This window comes from Onychostoma macrolepis, chromosome 20 (genome assembly GCF_012432095.1).
Source record: "Onychostoma macrolepis isolate SWU-2019 chromosome 20, ASM1243209v1, whole genome shotgun sequence".
Lineage (NCBI taxonomy): Eukaryota > Metazoa > Chordata > Actinopteri > Cypriniformes > Cyprinidae > Onychostoma > Onychostoma macrolepis.
Window position 1 is genome coordinate 18,575,091 of NC_081174.1, and position 21,225 is coordinate 18,596,315.

Here is a 21,225-nt window from a genome sequence, read left to right on the forward strand (position 1 = left end):
CTGGTCAATATTGAGATTTTGGGCTATTCAGGACTATTATATTGTTTCCATAACAAGAAAACACACAAAATATACATTTAAGTGCTAATTTTATTTATTTATTTATCTATTTGCATCTCTAGATTTTAATGAAGGTCAGAAATCTCCACTTCAGCAGCACTTACATAAACCAAATCTTCCAGTTTTATTCTTATCAATGTTCTAAAAGTTTTAAGAAGGGGTTTGTTTAGGCTATATAATTCAGAGAGATAAAAATGGATATCCAAAATCCCCTCTGTAAAAACCTTTAACTCTTAATATGTCAACTAAATTAAATAAGGATTTTGAACCTAGCCTTATATATTTCAGAAATGTAGTCCATAGACCCAGAGGCGTCATGCCCATTCAAAGTGAGGGGGCACGTGCCCCCTCAGATTTTTGAGCCAAGTGGATTTTGAATGCAGCTTCCAAAAGACAAAAAATAGCCGATTAATATATTTGTATATATTTGATACAATCACACCGGCGTGATTAGAACGTTCAGTGTGTCATATCATCAGCTGCTAAATTCAAATCTGTGTTGGCTGGCTGGCGCTGAGCCAGAGACAGACGCGTTTTTACAGCACTGCGCATTATAACCAATCACACACGATGCTGTTGAGTTTATGAATGCAATGACCAATCAGAGTTGTTCAGATGAGTCATCGCTAAAATGCCGGTGTTTTCTTCACTTGGTCACTGACTCAATAACTCTTTCTGGCGAATTCTCTCCTCAGAAAACAACAAAGTGCAAATGTGTGTACGAATCTGTAAGATATTGATTTCATAGTGTAAACAGCTTCAGTGATTTTAATGGGAGTTTTTGAGAGTGCTTGAACTAGACTGTCAGTGAAAATGTTCTTTGATAATGTAATTGTTCTTTGCTCTCTTTCTGTGCAATGAAAGTGTTGTGATTAGTAGCCTAACTTGCAATGTTTTTATTCACATTAACTTTCAATGTTAAATTCACATTAAATATAAAGTCAGTTGTATTAAAAATATCATATGTTATGGCACGACACCCATAAACAGACTGGTTTTTATGCATAGTTAATTGATTACATTATTAGGTGACCATCGCCCACTATCAACATAATCTATAAAGGTGAGAATCGAGATATTTCATTATATAGTTGTGAATGTTTCGAATAAAAAGGAAAAAATCAATAAAACATAAGTGCTGTTGTGGCTGCTGTGTGTCACATGACAATATGTCATTCAAAAGAGTTCACATTCAAGGAATAAGCACCGAGCCAGATCTCACATTCCCCACACACCGCTGCTTCTACTGCTTTTAACACTACTCATACTGTTTTCTCAACTTTGGATTTGATGCACATTTGTCAATTGATAAACTCCCATTTATTTCTTGGTAAATTAATCGGAACTAGTTGAACGGGCGGAACGTTTCCCCATTGAAAAGGGTTCTCTTTTAAGTGTAACAACGGTTGTGGTGTTACACGATTACAGTCTCGGCATTAGTTCTAATTTTCATGTTCAGTTATGGAAGGCAGACACAGTCGGGGACGCGGAGGGCATTGGAAAAGAGGAGGTGGAGGTGGAGGGGATGTTGAGACCGGCACTTCGGGAGAGCACCGGGGTCGAGGAAGAGGAGGACACCACCATCGTGGAAGAGGCAAACGGGATCATCGTAGAGGAAGAGGGCGAGAGTTTGGACCTCCTGCAGATTTTCGACGAGTAAGTGTTATCCATAAAAAATCACCATGGCAACCATAATTCCGGCTATTTTTACTATAAAACCCTGTTACCTTAGTGTTAGACACAAATGGCATAAAAATAAATACGAAATAAATGAAAATTAAATAAAGTGACAAGCATTCAGAGAGTTTAATTTGATAAATAAGCAATTTATGGTATTAACGTAATGTAACATTATTGTACAACATTGTGTTGGTGTTGGTTAACTTTTTTTTTAAAGGTTTTCAAGTTTCTAATAGACTGTCACAGTAAAACAATTGTGTTGTGTTATGCTTGCTCACTGTCATTTTTTTTTTCTGATCGCTTTCCAGAATCAAGATGACAATGACAACAAAGAAAACTTTGAGCAAGAGGAGGAGGACAACACCTTCTCTAGACGAAAGCTGGAGTCCAACTGGGACCGTTATGAGGAATCCGAGAAAGAAGAAATTAATGAAGTTGTTCCTGCACAGAGAGGCACAGACTATCATGTCCTCCTCACTTCAGCTGGTAAGACATGACTACCCACTTAAATCTGTGTCATATTTCCCCCCGTGCCTCTTACACAGCACATGAAGGCAGGAGATCAAAACCAATATGAATGTAGAACAACGATGGTGTTAACCAGCTGTCCTGCTGTGTGCTATTGAGATATGAAAGGGCAATGAGAAGGGCAAAGCTCTATTTCTGTTACACGGTTGGATCTGATTAATGGAGGACTCATCTCATGAGCAACAGTTTTTGCCATGTTTACAAATAGCACAGTGAACTGCCATTACCAACCACCAGGTTTATTTCAAGCTGCCTGAATAGGAATCCTAGTTGATATTTTTTTTTAAATAAATTTATATTTTTAAGTGACAGTCAAAACATTTATTGTATAATTTAAAAAAAGGTTTCTTCTAAAAAAAGAAACTTTCTGTTCATCAAAGAATCCTGAAAAAATGTATCACTCACGTGTCCACAAAAATTTAAAGCAGCACAACTGTTTTTTAACATTGTGACAAGATATGTTTCTTGAGCATCAAATCAGCATATTAAAATGATTTCTAAAGGATTGTTTGACACTGCTGAAAATTCACTGCCATCACAGCAATAAATTACATTTTAAAATATACTGAAATAGAAAAGTTACCAAGAAATAATATTTCGCAGTATTACAGTTTTCACTGTATTTTGAACAAATAAATGCAGCCTTGGTGAGCATAAAGATTATAAAAATCTTATATAAAAAATAATCTTACATAAAAATCTTATCACCTCCAAGCTTTTGAGTGTAAGAAAGTTCAAAATTTGAGTTTAGTTCTTTTATTTAATAACCATGGAAATTCATATAATGGATTAAGGAAATGCCCATAACCAAAACAATATAAGTTTTTTAATATGTCATGTTGATGCAGAGAGTGTACATTTTGTTCAAGGGCAGGTCATTAACACAACTGTCTAATTATTCAAAATGAACCATCACAGAGGCATTTGTTCCTCTAGTTTAATGAGCCTAAATCCTGTGTAAGTGCAGAATAAGTTTCCATTACGCTGTTCTCTTGAGGGAATTTTCTTTGCTCAATTTGCCTCTCATTTCCCTAATCTGCTTCCTCAAAAGCCACATTGATATTCATGAGATATATTTGTGTCATCTAATTTTACCACGGTGAAGTACTGTAGGACTGCGCTGCCTCTTGTGGTAGTGCAAGAGAAAGACTTTATATATCACTCATGCATCTCTGTGCAAACAAACATAGCAGAAATGCCATTTGTTAGTAGCAATCTGTTTATGTTTGTTGTGGTCAAACCATTAAAGTTGTACTCCACACAAAACTGGAGCGCTTAATCTGTTTTGTTTTGTTGCGCTCCACTTTTTTTCCTGCACATTTGCGATTAGTCATCAGAGGTTCAAACTCGCTGATCCCTGTGAATGTGGGTGGAATTTGTATCTGGTCTCCAGAGCAAGTATTGTATCCATGACTTCAGGAATAGTGTAGGACAGCTTTTCCATCAAAATGATGTGGTTGTGCAGCAACACTTGTTTGTCATATGACAACAACAAAAGAAGAATGGTGCTTATTATAGGACTTTAAAATGATTCAGTGCTTTAGCTTGACTGCTTTGAAGAAGAAATTTTTTTCTGTCTTTCATATTTTAACCATGAAAAAATATCTTTAAATGTTTTGTTTGACTTTGCAAGATATATATGGTAAATATGGTTGCACCTCTTGGTCAAATATTGCAATATAATGACTTTAGCTAAGTTATAAATAGAACGAAGGCTGTTCCGGTTTGTTCAGTCTTTCAAAGTTGCCCAACCTCCCCTGCGATACTCGACATACTGTCCTTTATCTCATTATGATTCTGCCAGCAGGCTCTGATTAGTGACTGTGGTGGTAACGGACTGATTAGGTACAAAATGAGTGTAATTCAGCTTTCACCAGGGAGTGGAATAAAGTGGAGGAACATCCTTCCCTTACCCTTGAGTTTTCTCACAGATTACAAAAAGTGTTGGTGTGCCTAAAAATGAAAATTGTCATCATTTAGTCACCCTCAAATTCCTACAGGTTTGGAACAACATGTTGATGCCATTTTTAGCATTACTTTAAAAACATTTTTAGTAATTTTATGCTCACTTTTGACATTCTCATTTCCATAATTCTCATGTAACTTGCAAGTACACCTACATCCTTATTGCTTTATGCAAATAACAAGAGAAAGCGATTCATTAGCAGATGGGTTTCCTTCATCATAGCAGGTGCTTTCACAATGTAGTTTTTAGTGTTTAATCAGTAAGTTTGACCACATTCTGGCGGTTAACCATTCTTTGGCACATACAGTAAGACAGGTGTAGACAGCTGAGACTGTATTTCATAAGGTATGCATTCAGCAGCAAGATTGCTGTTATCTGTTGACTTGCTCTGATCTGTTATTGTGCATGTCAAATTATGGTCTCCTGCGGCCCTGTCTCTTAAGCTGTCACTGTAGAGAAAACGACATCTGTCAGATAACTTAAAATCTGTTTGCCAAGACGCTTGTTCATTTTTTTTGTGTATATTACTGTCACAGAGATGGGTCATTTTATTTTGTGTAATCTCACAGCTGATTGGAGATTAATCTGTCAGAAACTCTCAATAACATCTTTGAATTTGAATGGCATCATCCAATCGTTGTCACCGTGGCGGTGAATTTGTTGCTAGGGCAAGTATCACGGACTCACATTGGTTTGAAGACACACTATGAGGAAGAGTGTAGTAGTCGTAATATAAGGTAATAATGATCTCCTTCAGATGAAAATGATGTGGAGCTCCCTCAAAAGAGGGTACAATTTCCCCTTTAAGGTGGTTGAATATTTAAACAGGTTGTAAACACAGCCGTATTAGCTTTGCATTGATTTCTGGTTTCGGTAAAGAGTCTGTATTTTAAACATAATGCACAAAATTGTATTTGCAGGTAATTAAAAAAATAATAGTGCATGCAGATAAAATATTTATGATCTAATATGTATAATTAATATATTTATATTTAATATTTAACACAACGGTTACATTTTTTATAATTAGTTAATCCCTTGTACCATGAACATTTTTACAGCTTTTGTTGGTCACATTACATTAACTAAATGTTGATTTAAACAACTTTAAGTGTTAAATTATGAAACTGAAATGAAAAAATTTGGAAAATGAAAAAACAAAACAAAAAAACATTAACCTAGATAAATACATGCAAAATTGTCGGTAATGGTCCACTTATGATAGCTATTGCATTAAATAACATAAGTGTATGTGTATTAAATTTATTATAGATCTTAGCAAATGTTGATTTATTTAATCATTTTACACTTTCCATAGGTAGAGGCTTTCTTTGTTGTTTAGTTGATCATCTTCACAAATACTGTTTTACTATCCATTTAAATCAGTATCTCTGGGATCTCCTTAACAGAGCATCATTAAAACAATGACTGTTATTTATTTATTTATTTTGTTATCACACATTTTTTCTCCCTCATCTCATTCTAAACCAGTATGACTTTCTTTAAACATAAAAGAAGATATTATGAGAAATCTTTCGAAACTACATTAAACCTCATTGTCTTTGTATGGACAAAAAAACAGAATGTGTTCCACAGGTTTGAAACAACATGTGGGTGAGAAAATGTTGACAATTTTTTCAGACCTTAAAATGAAACGTGATGAATTCTTTAGAATGTCAGTAAGTGATATCTGATGCTTTTCTTTAATAATGTTGACCTAATATTCAGACAGACACTAGAACTTACTACCTTGTCTTTTTATCAATCATATAAGATATATGTCTTCAGTACTCACTGTTTTCATCGCTCAGCCTTGAACTCCATCTACAGATCTGGCTTGGTCAGACTGTCACCCATCCCAAACCTTTTCCTCTCTAGCAGACTCCCAGGAATTGTCTCTCTAGATGCTGCTTCTTCATCCAGTCACGAGCCCGATCTTAAATTATATAATCCTCAAAGTAGTAGTAACATGTTCTCCATTGTTTTTGGATGGTTTTTATCAAGGAAGAATCAAAGTAAAAAGCTCAAGTTGTCACAACCACACTAAAGTCCATAACATTCATTGTTAAGCATCTCCTTGTCTCTCGGTGGTGGAGGATGATGGGGAAATGCTGCTGCTGCTGTTTCTCTGGATGAATATGTGCTGCTGCCTGTGGATGCACTGACAGACACAGATGTGAATGGCTGGGAGGAGGTCATTCCCACTGGGCTGGGATAATCGTCATGATTTGGGGCAGTGAACAACAGGCTGACGCCAAGAATGGGAGGAGGAAGAGGAGAAGAGCGGGGGGCTGAGCTGAAGCAGAAGTGAGGGGATGAAGGTTGGACCGTTTATACTCATATTGTAGACAGTCGGGGTGTGTGAAGGGGCGGTATTATGCTCACTAAAACATAATGGAGGCAATAATTACTCTCTTTTGACACCGATAGCGTGGCTGTGAGCATATAGGTGGGTGGAAAGGATGGGAAAGCTGGAAATACAGACGTGAGAGGGTCATTTCATGACTTTTTGGTATGTCTGTGGGAGCTACTTCTGCTCAAATCAAAGTAAAATGGTCATGTAAAATATTACAAGCTATTGAGGTTCCTAGCTAATTTTTTTTATTTTTTTTTTATATTCCTCCAGTAGTTCTTTAGAATAATTGTCTGGTGTTCAACATAAGGTTGTAAATAAATTAGAGAACAACTGCATACTCACTTAAGCATATTTATTAACCAACATTTCGGCTAGTAGTCTTTATCAAGGTATGATACGAGGTACAACATAAGGTTGTAACATGAAGTAAATTGTTTTTGTTCCACTGGGTTCACTGTTCGGTGAATAAAAAAGCAATATCTTATCTGCCATTGGTTGGCCAAATGAATAGCCCCACACCAGATTTACACCATTGGTTCAGTCAACTCTGATGTTGCGGACTGGAATAATAGTATTAAAGTGATGTTGAAATATTTTTTATGTTAAAATACATATTTCAGCATTTAGGTGCTTTCACATTTTTAGTCATTCTAGCATTCAAAATTTTTAAAGTTTTGAAAGAAATTAATATTTATATGGATTCAATTGATCCAAAAGTGACAGTAAAGATGTACAGTGTGTACATTTACATCTGTTTTCAAAATGGATATTAATGAGATATGTTTCTTGAGCAGTAAAGCTGCATATTAGAATGATTTCTGAAGCATCATGTGACACTGAAGACTGGAGTAATGCTGCTGAGAATTCAGCTTTGCCATCACAGGAATAAATTACACTTTAAAATATATTAAAATAGAAAATTGTTATTTTAAATTGTAACCAAATTTCACAATATTACTTTTTTTACTGTATTTTTATCAAATAAATTCAGGCTTGATGAGCATATGAAACTTTTGAGGTTAGCCTGAATTCATTTTCCTATAAAATGTCTGGATGACTGGACTCTATAAAAGTGTGCAGCTGCATGCGTATAATTAGTTACATCACAGGCCATCAAAGGAAGCCTTGAATGATCAATGAAAAGAACAGATTGCAGTTAATAGACAGTACAAACATGAAGTTTGCATTGAGTTCCGGACACTCAGGGGCTGAGTGACGACAGCGTGAGCACCAATAATCTTTTTTGTTGTGCCCTTGGAAGGTGTGTTTGTGTAAAGGTTGTCTGAGCTGGGATTAAGTACAGATCGACCGATCCAGGGTCGTTACTTTTCACACTTTTCCTTTTTGTCAGAAGCAGTACAATATCACTTGTTTATGTCGTACAGTCAGGTTGACAGGAAATGGCTTATGTAAGATATTGCCATGTAGGGCAGGATTTCCAGGCCTCCAAGTTTATTGATTATAATGAGATCATAATGGAGGATATGAGCCATATCACATACCCTGGAGGAGGACTAATAACGAAGGGCATAGATATACAGTGACAGCTCCACTGTGTTTGCCTGCATCTGTGTGTCTGCCATAACGTAGTATGTCTCCTCTGGGTCTCAGATGGCCAGCAGACACAACTCAGCCATACACACCACATACTCGGGTTACACTTGACAGTGAGAGCAGCGAATTAATACTAAATGTTGCCTGAATTTCATGACCTTGTTTAGCTGTTGACTGCACCTCAGTGTGTTGTGTCCCTGCAGAGAGGGAAAGACATGCTAATTCATTACCAATGACACTGCACCTGTAGGAAACAGCCCCCTCTTGACGTTTTCTCCTTTATTTCAGTTCCTTGGGTCTCCACCTGTGGCACTGGTACTGTCAGTTTCACCAGCTGGACCCTCCAAAAATGACTGCACCCTGGCGGGCTAAAGCACTCTAAATTGTCTCTCTTTTTATAGCTCTTGTTGGAAAGCAGCAGTCTTATCTTGCACAAACACAGCCTTTGAAATGTAATTTGCTAAATATACTTTTCTTATGATTGGTAGAAAGGGTGGGCGATATACCGGTAAAAATTTGTCAATCGGTAAAGATTTTTCGTCTCTATCGTGGTTACACGTTCACGCGTTTCTGTGCTATGTGGTCATGAAAATTTATACGCGTACGCATTTTTAAGCATTGCGGTTTAAAACAATTGATTTTAAGCCATTGAAACACAATCGGCATCAAAAGCGAACAGTTAAATACACACATTTGTATGTGTCAAAATGCCCGTCTTTGCATGTATCCTCGTAAACATAGTAATTTAGGGCTTAATTGAAAGCAAACAGCTGAGAAAGAAAGCACATGTGTAACAGTATATTATATCCGGGCAGCTCTTAAAGTGACAGCAGTATAATATTCCTGCTGTCTGTCATTTACATTAATCAAACAACAAAAGAGAGAAAATCTATCACTGCTCTTGACTAAATCATTATTGTAAGTTTAATAAGATATATACATTTAATTTACACAGTGAAGAATATGCAGTGTTTTTATACATTTGATTACTTCATACAATGTATGTAGCATTTCTTATTTATTTGTTCTTCTGTAGTTTTTTTTTCTTTTGTCCTTATGCTTGCAATTTGTTTTTTATTCCTATTTAATTGCTGACTTTACTTGTCATCAGTGAGCTTGAGTTTTTTTAATTTTATTTTTTTAATTTAGGCTAGAATAATTCTTTTTGTGATATTGACACTGGTGACAAGAATTGTGAAATTTCTATAGTATATAAAATTTTATATCATGAAGACTTTATTTAAAGCAAAAATAACTATATCTTGATATATATTATTACTGTGAAATAAAATTACTCATATTGTGATATAAGGTTTTGGTCATATCGCCTACCCCTCATATTTAGGATAATCATTTTAGACCTTATTTTTTTCTGAATATGAGTCTAGTTGATCCAAGCCCGTGTGCCACAGAAGAGATCATACTCAAAATGTGTAGCTACAGCATTTTGTCGAGCCGTAATCAGCCGTAATTAAACCATATCGAAACTATGCGGTCCCACTTTATATAAAGTGGCCTTAACTACTATGTACTTACATTTAAATTAATCATTTGATACAATGCACTTATTGTACATATATGTTCTTACACTGTACTTATATTGTTAATAATACCTTTATGTAATTACATCTGTAATTAATTTCTGTAATTATATTTATAATTACACTGTTGACCCATTCCTTAAACCACCCTTAAACCTACCCATACCACCAAATCTTTCCCTAACCTACCCGTATCCCACCTCAATAGCAGAAGTCTTTTGCAATACAATATGACCACATTAAGTACATTGTGCTTATTTTTTGATGAAAGTACATAGTAGTTAAGTCCACCTAATATAAAGTGTGACCAGTTATGCTTTTTCAAAAGGCATGTTGAATTCAGCCTGCTTATATGATCACATAAATCGTGTTTGTTTTTTCTAGAACAAACTGGTGTTTCTGAAAGAATACTGGATCTATCTTCCCTTAAATGCTCAGCAGCACCTGCGCTGTGTGCCAGTGTTTTTGATCACGCACATACTGTGACTATAGTCCCCTGCATCAAGCATTGGACAGTAATTATGATGCGGGGGTGTGTGTTTGCACCCACACGGAGTATCAGAATGTCATCTCTGCAATAATGTGTAACAGTAACAGCCACTGTGTTAATGACTCTCTCTCTCTTCACTCGCTCTCTTCTCTCTCTGCTGTTGTTACCATAACACCTGTGCATTTTGCATGAGGCTCATTATTTTAAACCATTTTGTATCTTTCAGACACCTTTAGGAATGTTGGGAAGTGCAACAGAGGCCACTTGTTTCTAATAATTTCCATATTGCTTTCCCTATCGTTTCATCTGTCCACTATAACTTACTCGTTGTGAGTTTCCTGTGGTGGAGAAACGATCGTTCCCTTCTGTCATATCACTGAAATATGGCAGGTCTTTTCTAATTGTATTTACAGGTTAAAGGTTCAAGTGGCACTTTTGCATAAATATGGTTGTGTATAGTGATAGCTTTTAGTTATAAATAGCCTGAATGGTCTAATATTATGTCCCTAATGAACCTGTTTTATAATGCTGCCAGGAAATGGTCCCCTGATTGTCCCTTCGAGTTCATGTTTGCCCAGAGATGCATTATTTGGGGCAATGTTGATATTTGGGCCATGAGGTCCTTTGGTATTTGGTTGGAAGTGGATGTTTTTAATGGGCGTTGTCATTGAAATGCCCTGTTATTCCTCTGTAATTTGAATTCTGGTTTGGGAAGTCTATCATAAGAGATGAAAGAGAAAAGTTTTTTTGTATGCCATGTATTTGTACACTCACTTAGATCTGTCTTGAAATTGATTGCAGTCCAAAATATGTATTTTGGTTTTGAATGATCCAAAACAGTGTTATGTCACAGTTATAGTCTACATCAAATGTTTAGAACAAATTTATTAAAAAATAAATAAATTAAAAAATTAAAAAAGCAAATACATTATTTTATTAGTATTAAAATTATTAATGGCAAGTTTTTTATATAACACATTTCATACACAATGGTAATTCAAAGTGGTTTACATGTGAATAAAAATAATTAAAAAGTACATAAAATAAATAAAATAATAGGGCATACAATTATATTTAAAATGTATTAAAAGAAATTAAATAAAAACAATATAGAAATATTATTCTAAGTAATTAGACCGTCATGTTCTGGTCATTTTGAGCTGAAGAGAATCCTATTTAGTTATTGCATTTTTTTATTTTTAGTTGGGTTTTTTTTTAGTACCACCACCACCTTTATTACACTTGTGGTGTTTCTGGTCAAAAATGGCCAACCTACAAATAAAATCTTGTTATGCTATAATTAAAAAACAATCTTTTTATCAACTTGTTTTATTTCAATTCCAGATTCTTCAGTTCCAAAAAGAAATGCACAACCTGTGCTGTTTGAAATAAATATTTGGTGATAATATAGCAAGAGGAGGAAAATATTATAGAAATGATAATATTATTTATAATCTCTAGTAGCCTCCATTACTATATGACATACTCTTACTACACAGAAAATTTGAATAATATTATAATATATTTATAATATTATCATTTCTATAATATTTTCCTCCTCTTGTTGTTGACATGCATTTTCCCATAGTTGTTTCTGAAGGTGCTTCTCGTTGTTGAGATGTTTTCTCTGTGTTCATCATTGGGAAAACCACCTCCTTTGATCAAGAGTAGCGCATTGAGTGGTTGATTCATCTCTATGGAAATAAATTACTCTTCTAAATCTCTATTAAGATGAGCCACAGCTGTCTGCTAACCTGATGATCAGTTCAGCCCAGCGACCCAGCTGCAACACAGCCCCCACTGGTAGAAAGTGCACTCACACACAGACACAATGAGAGTTGTTATGTAACTTTGAGTGGCTTTTATGCTTGGATAAAAATGTAAACATGAAAGACAAATACTGCTGCCCTTGTAACGTAGGTCAGGCTGGATTCAGAAAAGGCAGAGGGCCTGGTGGCTTATCCCTGCATGGGCATATGAGATGCCCTTTGCAGCCTTTCCTTCATTGCAGGGGTTGTGTCATTATGACTCATGCCGTTTCACACCTCAAGGTCAGATGCTGGTCTCCTGAGAAGAGATGTGCTTTTGAATTACTAACGTCCTTCACACTGAAGCCCTGCTCTCATACCCATTACTGCATGGGTCCCTGCCGCTTCGAGGGCCAGGACTATAGTGACATATGGAGAGGTGGATCCACAAATAAATAGGGAATTAATGAATTAAAATAGATTAATACAGAGCATTAGGCACTCATCTGTTGAGAAGCTATTGAGTGTCTGTGAGAGTGGAAAACTCGTCTCTCATGAGACTCTTTGCCTGATGATCACTGATTCAACATCAACTTTCACAATTTCAAAATGAGTTGATTTGCCCTTTCTGCCTCGTTGATGCCATATGATTAACAGGCTCTAGTTTCAGTCAGTTCAACTGCGATTTATCTGTTTTTACCTCCGTTTCTGGTTTAGGAAGCTCAAACCACTTTATAAACATAATGATTTGAAGGTTACACAACAGTTTGTTCAGTATCCCACTAACTGATCAGAAACGAAAGCAGAGCTTAGACTTTTAATGATTTGAAGGAAAACATTTTCACATTTCTCACAAATGTCACATTTAAAGATGTGTTTTCAAATGAAGCAAGTGTGTGAACTGCACAAAGTCTTTCCTTTCAAGTCTAGACACTAATAGGAAACTGTTGGTGTTCTGCATGGCAGCGGTGTTGAGGCGTATAGTAAATAACCGTCTTATTGTTTGGAAATTTCGGCTTGAAATGTTTTAATTGCAATCATCACAGACTGATTTATTTTGATGGTTCAGTTCGTTATGGAGTTGCTTTGTGTTAATTGGCTTAGCAATGATTTGCTCAAGAGCCGTGACGACAAAGCAAATTAGCAGCTTCTTCCAAAGGGCTGTAGCCTCCCTGCATTAAGTGGCATTTAATGACTAGCAGTGGATGGCCTGTGCTCTTTTTAAAACTGTTGGGCTTGTAGGTCCGCAGCATTCCATGGTCCTGGTGTCAGTGTTTTATAGGGCCCTTGAAAAAGCAAAGAATGGTGGCCAGATTTGGGTTGGCAGGCTGCATACATGATGCCACTCTCTGGGAGGAAATGACCTGTACTTGTAGCGCCGCTTCCTGTGCTTCTGCTCTCCCTCATTCAGAGGACGCCAGCCTGCAGAGAGACGCACATCTGCCACACTGACATTATGCCAGCACTGCACCAGAGATGCTACTGTACGCTTATGTTTCGTTCACATCAGCCATTTTTACCTGTTTATTGTGTAAAATGTAGGGATGCACATTGCCAATATCAACCAATTAATTTTTTTGAATAGGCCAGCATTGGAAGCAGCTTCAAGCCGTCTGTGCAATATACACTAGTTTTGTGTGAGGTAGCCTATTTATTGCTTATTGTTTGTGATGAACTGAATTCAGCTTGTTTAATTCATGTTTGAAAAGTTACTTAAAATCTATATTTTTAAATGTAACATTTAAACTGTATATCATGTTATAAACAATTAAAATTTTTATGAAATAAAGTCATTTGAAATATGGATTAAGATAAAGAATTTTCCAGTGACTACGGTGGCCCAGTAGTGCACAACACAAAGGACCAATTTCGTTGTGTTTTGCTAATTTTGCTGTTTGTTTCTCTTGTGGTGTTCTAATTTCATATGTTGTGGCTTCTTTCTTTTGTGTTGTGACTTGTTTCCATTTGTTTTGTACTAATTTTGTTGTTTTGTGGCTGGCTTGTTTTTTTGTGCGAATTTCGTTTGTGTTGTGACTTGTTTCCGTTGTGTTGCAACTTGTTTCTATTGTGTTGCAGCTTGTTTCCGTTGTTTTGGGCTAATTTTGTTGTATTGTGACTTGTTTCCGTTGTGTTGCGACTTGTTTCCATCATGTTGTGGCTTGTTTCCATTGTGTTGTGCTAATTTCATTGTGTTTTGGAATTTTTTGTGTGTTGTGCACTACTGGGCCACTGTACAGTGCTTTTTTAATATGTGACCCTGGTACACAAAACCTTAAGTCGCATCGGTATATTTGTAGCAATATCCAACAATATATTGTATGGGTCAAAATTATAGATTTTTCTTTTATGCCAAAAATTTCATAAAATTGACCCTTATGACTAGTTTTGTGGTCCTGGGTCACAAATAGTTTGTTACATCTAATAAATTTAATAAATTACAGTTTGAAAAGTGAAATTATTTATGAACTTTTTTTTTTTTAAATGAAAAACAACTGATTTATATATTTAACTGTATATAAACTGTAGACTTGTTTTATTTTAACTTGACTGAAGAAATTCGAGAAAAAAAAATCATTGCTTAACATTTGTTTGTAATTCTCATTATGCTTAGTGATGATTCACAGCATTTGATTCACATTCCTGTAAAACATACATTTTCTACTTTTGATTTTGGAGAGAAATAGTGCTTAATATCAGCATTCATTCATCTGTAATAATACTCAATTATATTGTTTTTCAGACATAACATAAAAATAACCATTGGCTCTTGGTCAACACACTATATTTCTGTATCCCTACTAAACAGTGTCCATGTGATAATTTCTTAATTTATACTTAATTTGCACTTGTACAAACAATGTGTTTATCATAAGTAATGCAGCACAGCAGTATGTCACATGCAGCTAGTTTGTCATATTCACTAGCCACACTACTTGCTCCGCTAAAGCTACGCTGCCCCTCGTTGCACATGCTGACAGGACCTTTGCTTATTGTTATGGCAGCAGTTTCCATGGCGCTGTCACTGCCAGTGAAGGAAACATGATGAAATTGCCTGGATGGCATCTCCTGTCCGCAGCTCCACATCCCGCTCATAACAGCGTTTCTACACTGATAACATCAAGCACTGCGTTCTTGGCAGCTTGCTCAGCTTTAGCAGGAATCCTGCTTCCTGTGACGTCGCTTCTGACTGAGTGGGATGCTAGATAGACAAAAACCTTAATAGTAGCATGTTGTTGTTTTTAGTTGCAGCTGTTCATCTTTTTAACACATTATATGAAGCGGCAGAATGCTTCTGGAGTGCTCTTTTGAAGAAGGATCGCTTCTCTTGACCTTGAGACCCTGCTCTGTATCATCCGTGTCAGTTTGGCCAACTGTAGTTGGCAAGTGTGTCTCCAGTGAAAGAGCGTTTCTGAGGTGGGAGGCGCTGAGTATTCTGGCTGGGACAGCTGTGCGTGACAGACCCACGGCTTCTTTCTTCAGCTGTCCCAACTTGCTGCCGCCTCAGAATTCACGCTGCTTGTGTCAAGGTGAAAATGACTTCAAAAGATGACACACGTTGAGCTGCTGCTGTGAAGGTGCGCAGTGAACTGAGTGTTTACAGTATGGAGATGTGAGAGTTGTTTTTCTTGGCTAAAGATTGAGCTATAAGAGGGTTCAAAACTAAGTCATAAATATGATTAATGCTTGTCACTACAATACAGGGGCTAGGAAGGTGAGCTATAGTACAGTGGTTATTGTTAATGAAAACTATTGCAAAAAAAAACTTAAATAACATGAAAAACAAATATTAAATAAACCGAAGAAAAAAAATTTAAACCTTACCTTGCCAAAAAAACAAATAAACGCATAAATAGTTCAAGTACTAAAATTGCTAATGCTAAAACTGAAATTAAAAGAAGTATTTAAAAAAATTGAACATATAAAAATAAAAGCTCATTTAAAATAAATAGCATTTGTATTTATATCCAATTACATTTTTTAAAGCTGGATAATCAGAGGGTGTAGATAATGCGAGATATAATATTGTAATGTTGATTTTAGAAGTGTAATTAAACCAAATGTTATTATTGTTATTATTCATGATGTAATTTTCATATTTAATAATAATAATAATACAATAATGAATTAATATTAATAAAATAAACTGTCAAATATTTATAATAAAGGTTAATTTGGACTTTATTCCTAATGTAAAATAAAAAATATAATGTAAATAATAAAATTTTAAAAATCACTAAAAGTGGCACATCAGTAATTTCACTGAAATAAAGAATTCAATCTAAGCTTCCTGAAAGTGTCAAAGCAAAACTAATACATTATACACACACACACACACACACACATATATATATATATATATATATATATATCAAATAAATTTAACGCTTTATCTGTTTCAGGGGACTCGTTTACACAGTTCAGGTTCTCTGATGAGAAGGACTGGGAGATGGACTCGCTAGCAAAAAATCAGGTGCATGATCAGTCATTCCACAAGTTATTAAGTATTATGATTCACTTGCATGTTCATTGAGATCCTGTTGTTTGAGGAAGTATATTCTCATGGTTGATTGTGATTTCTTCAGATTCCAGCTCTGTTTATAGACCTGCCAGCTTTAACTCAGTCACTTCAAGAGCTTCCACTGCACACAAGACTGAACCTGGAGGCTGAGCTTGTGCAGGTAGATCAATTGATTTTCTTGTTGGAATACTATGAAATACTTACTAGTACCAGCGAAGAATGTGCTAGTGTTTTAATATGTTTCAGGTGATGACTCCTGTTGAACTTCCGTCCGTGACAGCACCTCACAGAACCGACTCGACTCTAACAGCTGGATTGAAAGTTCCTCAATCAGGCCTGGGTGTTTCCCGCAGTGTAAAGCCTGTTCCAGGTACCACAGCGTCTCTCAGTGTCTCCACAGCCGTCCCTCCTGCCACAGATGATGCTGACCAGGAGCTCGACCTTCTCCTCAACTTGCAGAAAACCGTCACAGAAATGACTTCAGTCGAATCCCACACTTCAACAGACGATGTGCTAAACAGCCCAACACAAGGTCAGTATAAGTTTGTTCCTTTTTTTTTGTTAAACGGTGTCAGGGTGTAGTTTAACTAACTAAAATCAGTATTAGTCGTAACTTCCCATAATAAGCTACATAAGTAGTGTTTGGAATTCAGACTCATTTAAGTGAGACAGTTGATGTAAATAATCATTGAATGCTGCTTTTATGCTGTTTATACAGTAAATAATTACACTACCATTCAGAAGTTTGTGGTCAGTAAGATTTTTTTTTTTTTAAGACATTAAGATAATAGGTCATTGTGTAATAAAAGTATTAATCAAAACCAATGACTTTTACATTGTTTTATTTTTACAAATAAATGCTAAACTTTCTATTCACCAAAGATTGAAAAAAAATCCCAGTATCAAGATTTCCACAGATTAAGCAGCGAAACTGTTTTCAACATTGATAAGAAATGTTTCTTGAGCACCAAATCAGCATATTAGAATAATTTCTGAAGGATCATGTGACACCGAAGACTGAAAATTCAGCATATTTATATATAATATATATTATTTATATATCTATTGTAAAATTCCAGATGAATGATTCATTGCAGAATGAAAGTATTATCCAATTATACAAATATTTATATGTAATCCTTAAATACTTAAGTGTATTTAGGTACTTTCTGATAGTGCTTTGTAGCAAAGTTAGCTACATCAATCTTGTAGCTTTTGCAAGTGAAGTTTCAAAGTAGTTTCTGATGTGAAAATGTAATTTTATCACCTCAACAGGTTCAGGAGAAGAAGAGAGAACAGATCAAATGGCTGATATGAAAGAGACTAAGCCAGTAGTGGAAAGTGAAGCTAAACCTACGAGGCAGGAAGTGACAGAGGAGGATCTGGAGGACTGGCTGGACAGCATGATCTCGTGATCCCAGAGAAGCCGACTGACACTGCTGTGGATTAAATCAGCACATGCAGCTTTGCTAATGCTGACATAGCGTTACTTCTGTGTGGACGTGAACATCATACCGCGACATTTCATTAAGTCTTATAATAGCCAAGACTAATTCAGTCATGTGGAATATAAAATGCTTCCTCAATGTATTACTCATAAAAGTGATGTAATGCTTTGTAACAGTTTTCAGACCCATCATATTCTCACTCATCACTTGACTGATTAAAAGCAGCTATGACCAGCTTGGATTTATTGCATTAGCTACTTTATTTTCATTCCCCCTGCTCAAAACAAATGCAAATCACCAAAGCTACTACATACATACAAATGGCCATACAATAGCAGTTTAGTGTATTGACTTCTGTTCAATAAATGTCATTGTTTTTGTCCTTGAATGTAGATTCCCATTGTTTTGCAATCATACTTCATAAATGATCAGGCAGACACGATTTCAGTTATTTAACCTCAACCAAATGTTAAAAAAGCAGTGTAATCTTTACTCATGAACAAACGTCAACTAAAGCTACAAAGCTACTAACCCAGGTGAGTCAGCGATAGTCTAAACTAAACTGCAAATAGCAAAACATACGAGCAGGAACAAAATGTTTGCATAGTCTGTTGTCATAAGGCACTTTTCTGTATGAGAAACAGCTAGTGGACTGAAGCAGATGATCGTTATATTTCTCATTCCACCAGTCAGGGTACCGTCCTTAAAGGCATTGCACATTCTTCATAGTCTTTTTTTTGTTTTGTTTTTAAATCAAACAGGCAGAAATTGTGTTTGGCACTCGTTGAATACTAAGAAGGTATTCTTGTGCATATTTGTGTAGACGTTCATTCAACATCAAAAACATACATATGTTAACATATCTCACAAGTGTGTGTGCATTTGTGAGTTAAGCAAATGAGGCATTTTCCCATGATTTTTAATCAAACATGGCTTTGTGTCTTAATTTGGCAATGTGTGCTACATGTTTTTTTTTTTTTTCTTTTCTTTGTGTTTTTTTTTTTCTTCTCAATGTTGCACTTGAGTTCACATTTTTGGCTCGATCACAATGAGTTCTCAGTATGTCGCTGTCATTTCTGGTGTAGAAACGATTGAGGTTGTTTTGATTGGATGAATTAGTGAGCAGCATATGATGAGAGCTAGTTTAGGGTGTTGTGTCCAACCTGTACAAGGTCCTAAAATCCATGTGGATATTAGGAGCTCATATAGGTTCTCTCATATTAGGACTGAGGACAATATGTACTCTAGCCCAGCTGGTCCTCGTTTTGCTTCCGGAAACAGTCTCCAGCAGGGAAGAAATCCCAGCATCTCTCCTGATACATCTTCCAAACATACGACTCCTGGAATAGAAGGATAATTGGAAGATATTATTTATTAAATATAATAATATACAATAATAGTATACACTACAAATCACAAGTAAGGTCACAAATTTTTCTAAAGAGGAAATTAATATTTTAATTCAGCAAGGATGCATTAATTTGATTGAACATGACAGTAAAGACATTTATAATTTGACCAAAAAACTTGTATTTTAAATGAACTCTGATGATCAATCTTAAGAAAAAATCTTTCCACAGAAATAAAGGAATTTTTTCAACATTAATATTAGGAAATGTTTCTAGAGCAACAAATCACAATGACTTCTGGAGTAATGGTTGCTGAACATTTAGTTTTACCACAGAAATACAGTTTGACTCATAATTTTACACACCCCTTGCAGAATGTGAAAACATGCTAATAATTTTAACAAAAAAGATGGACCTTTTTTTTTTTTTTTTTTAGCATTTATTTAGTGCTGTCCTGGATCAGCTCACCATTAACTGAATAAGTTGTGGACCATCCAGGTAATGAAACAGTATTAAGATTCAAGGGCATGTAAACTTTTGAGCCATTTTTAGAATTTCAGTTATTTTGTGTTGTGGAGTATATGTAAACATCTGTTATATGAAAAAGCTTAATAAAAAAAAAAAAAAAAACATTTTCATGGTCCCTCTTATTTTGTTATCAACATTTTGCATATTCTACATATGAGCAAAACTGTAAATTACATTTTAAAAGCTATATAAATAGAAAAGTTATTTTGAGTGGTATTTATATTTCACAATATTACTGTATCTTTGCTCAAATAAATGTAGCCTTGGTGAGCTTAAGAGAATTCTTTCAGAAATATTTTTTTTAAATCTTACTGACCCCAAAATTTTTAAAGGTAGTGTATATTGATTAAATAAGGCACTAGTTTTAATTGGATTAGAAGATTACCTGACCAGTGTATTCAGTCTCATCTTTGTTGATAAGATACATCAGGAAGAATCTGTTAGAAAGGAATATTTGAATATTCAGATGTGCCTAGTCGATAAAGGAAGCATTATTACAATGCAAAGTGTCTTACTTTGCATATCGGATGTTTATGTTACAGTATGTCATATACAGTGTTTACTCACAAATAGTTGGCCAGATTGTGCTCTTGTAAGGTATGGGTCTCAAAGCCATGGGGAGTTGTGTCAAAATAATCATTCCCGATTCCACAGATGAAGCATTTTGTCTACACCAAAGATAAAAAAGTTAATAAATAATAACAGACTGTGCTCTTTTTAGACCTTGCAAGGAGGACATGTGAAAGCGCTCACCTCCATGTCCTCTTTCACCTGCTCCTGCTGGTCTCTCAGCTCACCGAAGGCATCAATGATCAAACCTGGTTTGAAAATGAAAGCATTCGCCATTATGTTGGTGTTCTGAATGTCCACAGTACTGACCGTGAGATTATGTTCGGTTAGCTAGTTTTGTTGCTATTTAAGATCAGTGTGGCTTATAAAGAGTTTGATCAGGAATGTAAGCAGTACCCTGAATGATGGCCAGCAGAATGACGATGACGAAGAAGAAGAAGGTGATGTCAAACAGAATGCGGTAGAGCTCGTACGGGTCGCCGGCCGGGTCCACGATTTCATCACCGATGCCACCGCCAGCTCTCACACCCACGTACATGTGGAACAGGTAGCACTGAGGAGTCATGGGAGTCGTTTTAGTTTTTATATATACACCAATACTGTTAAAACGTTTGAGGTTTGTAAGATGCTTTTTCACCAAGGCTGCATTTCTTCCATCAAAAATACAGTAAAAAGATATTGATAATTAACTGTTTTCTATTTGAATATATTTTAAATGTAGTGTAATCCTGTGATGGCAAAGCTGAATTGTCAGTGTCACGTGATCCTTCAGAAATCATTCTGATATGATGATTTGGCGATCAAGTAACACTTTTTATTATCAATTTTGAAAACATTTGTGCTGCTTAATACTTTTGTAGAAACTATTGTACATTTTATTTATAAATA

At 35.6% G+C, this 21,225-nt stretch overlaps 2 protein-coding genes across 7 annotated transcripts in view; one reads left to right on the plus strand and one right to left on the minus strand.

Annotated features, from left to right (window-relative positions):
- The first annotated feature begins 1,338 nt into the window (after nucleotides 1–1,338).
- Nucleotides 1,339–18,278, plus strand: aven (apoptosis, caspase activation inhibitor). Its single transcript, XM_058757106.1, has 6 exons — nucleotides 1,339–1,716; nucleotides 2,049–2,226; nucleotides 16,324–16,394; nucleotides 16,507–16,602; nucleotides 16,689–16,974; nucleotides 17,718–18,278. The coding sequence occupies exons 1-6, from the start codon at nucleotides 1,522–1,524 to the stop codon at nucleotides 17,855–17,857; spliced, it is 966 nt and encodes a 321-aa protein (XP_058613089.1). The 5' UTR covers nucleotides 1,339–1,521; the 3' UTR covers nucleotides 17,858–18,278.
- Nucleotides 18,279–18,419: 141 nt separating this feature from the next.
- The window catches only part of ryr3 (ryanodine receptor 3), a 90,881-nt gene continuing 88,075 nt past the window's right edge, over nucleotides 18,420–21,225 (minus strand). For all 6 annotated transcript variants that reach the window (XM_058757102.1, XM_058757103.1, XM_058757104.1 and 3 more), the window contains 5 exons: nucleotides 20,734–20,890; nucleotides 20,521–20,585; nucleotides 20,335–20,435; nucleotides 20,153–20,204; nucleotides 18,420–19,230 (listed from right to left, as the gene is read on the minus strand). In XM_058757102.1, the coding sequence (XP_058613085.1) occupies nucleotides 19,135–19,230; nucleotides 20,153–20,204; nucleotides 20,335–20,435; nucleotides 20,521–20,585; nucleotides 20,734–20,890 (471 nt within the window). In that variant the 3' untranslated portion in view covers nucleotides 18,420–19,134. The remainder of the gene's footprint in view (nucleotides 19,231–20,152; nucleotides 20,205–20,334; nucleotides 20,436–20,520; nucleotides 20,586–20,733; nucleotides 20,891–21,225) is intronic.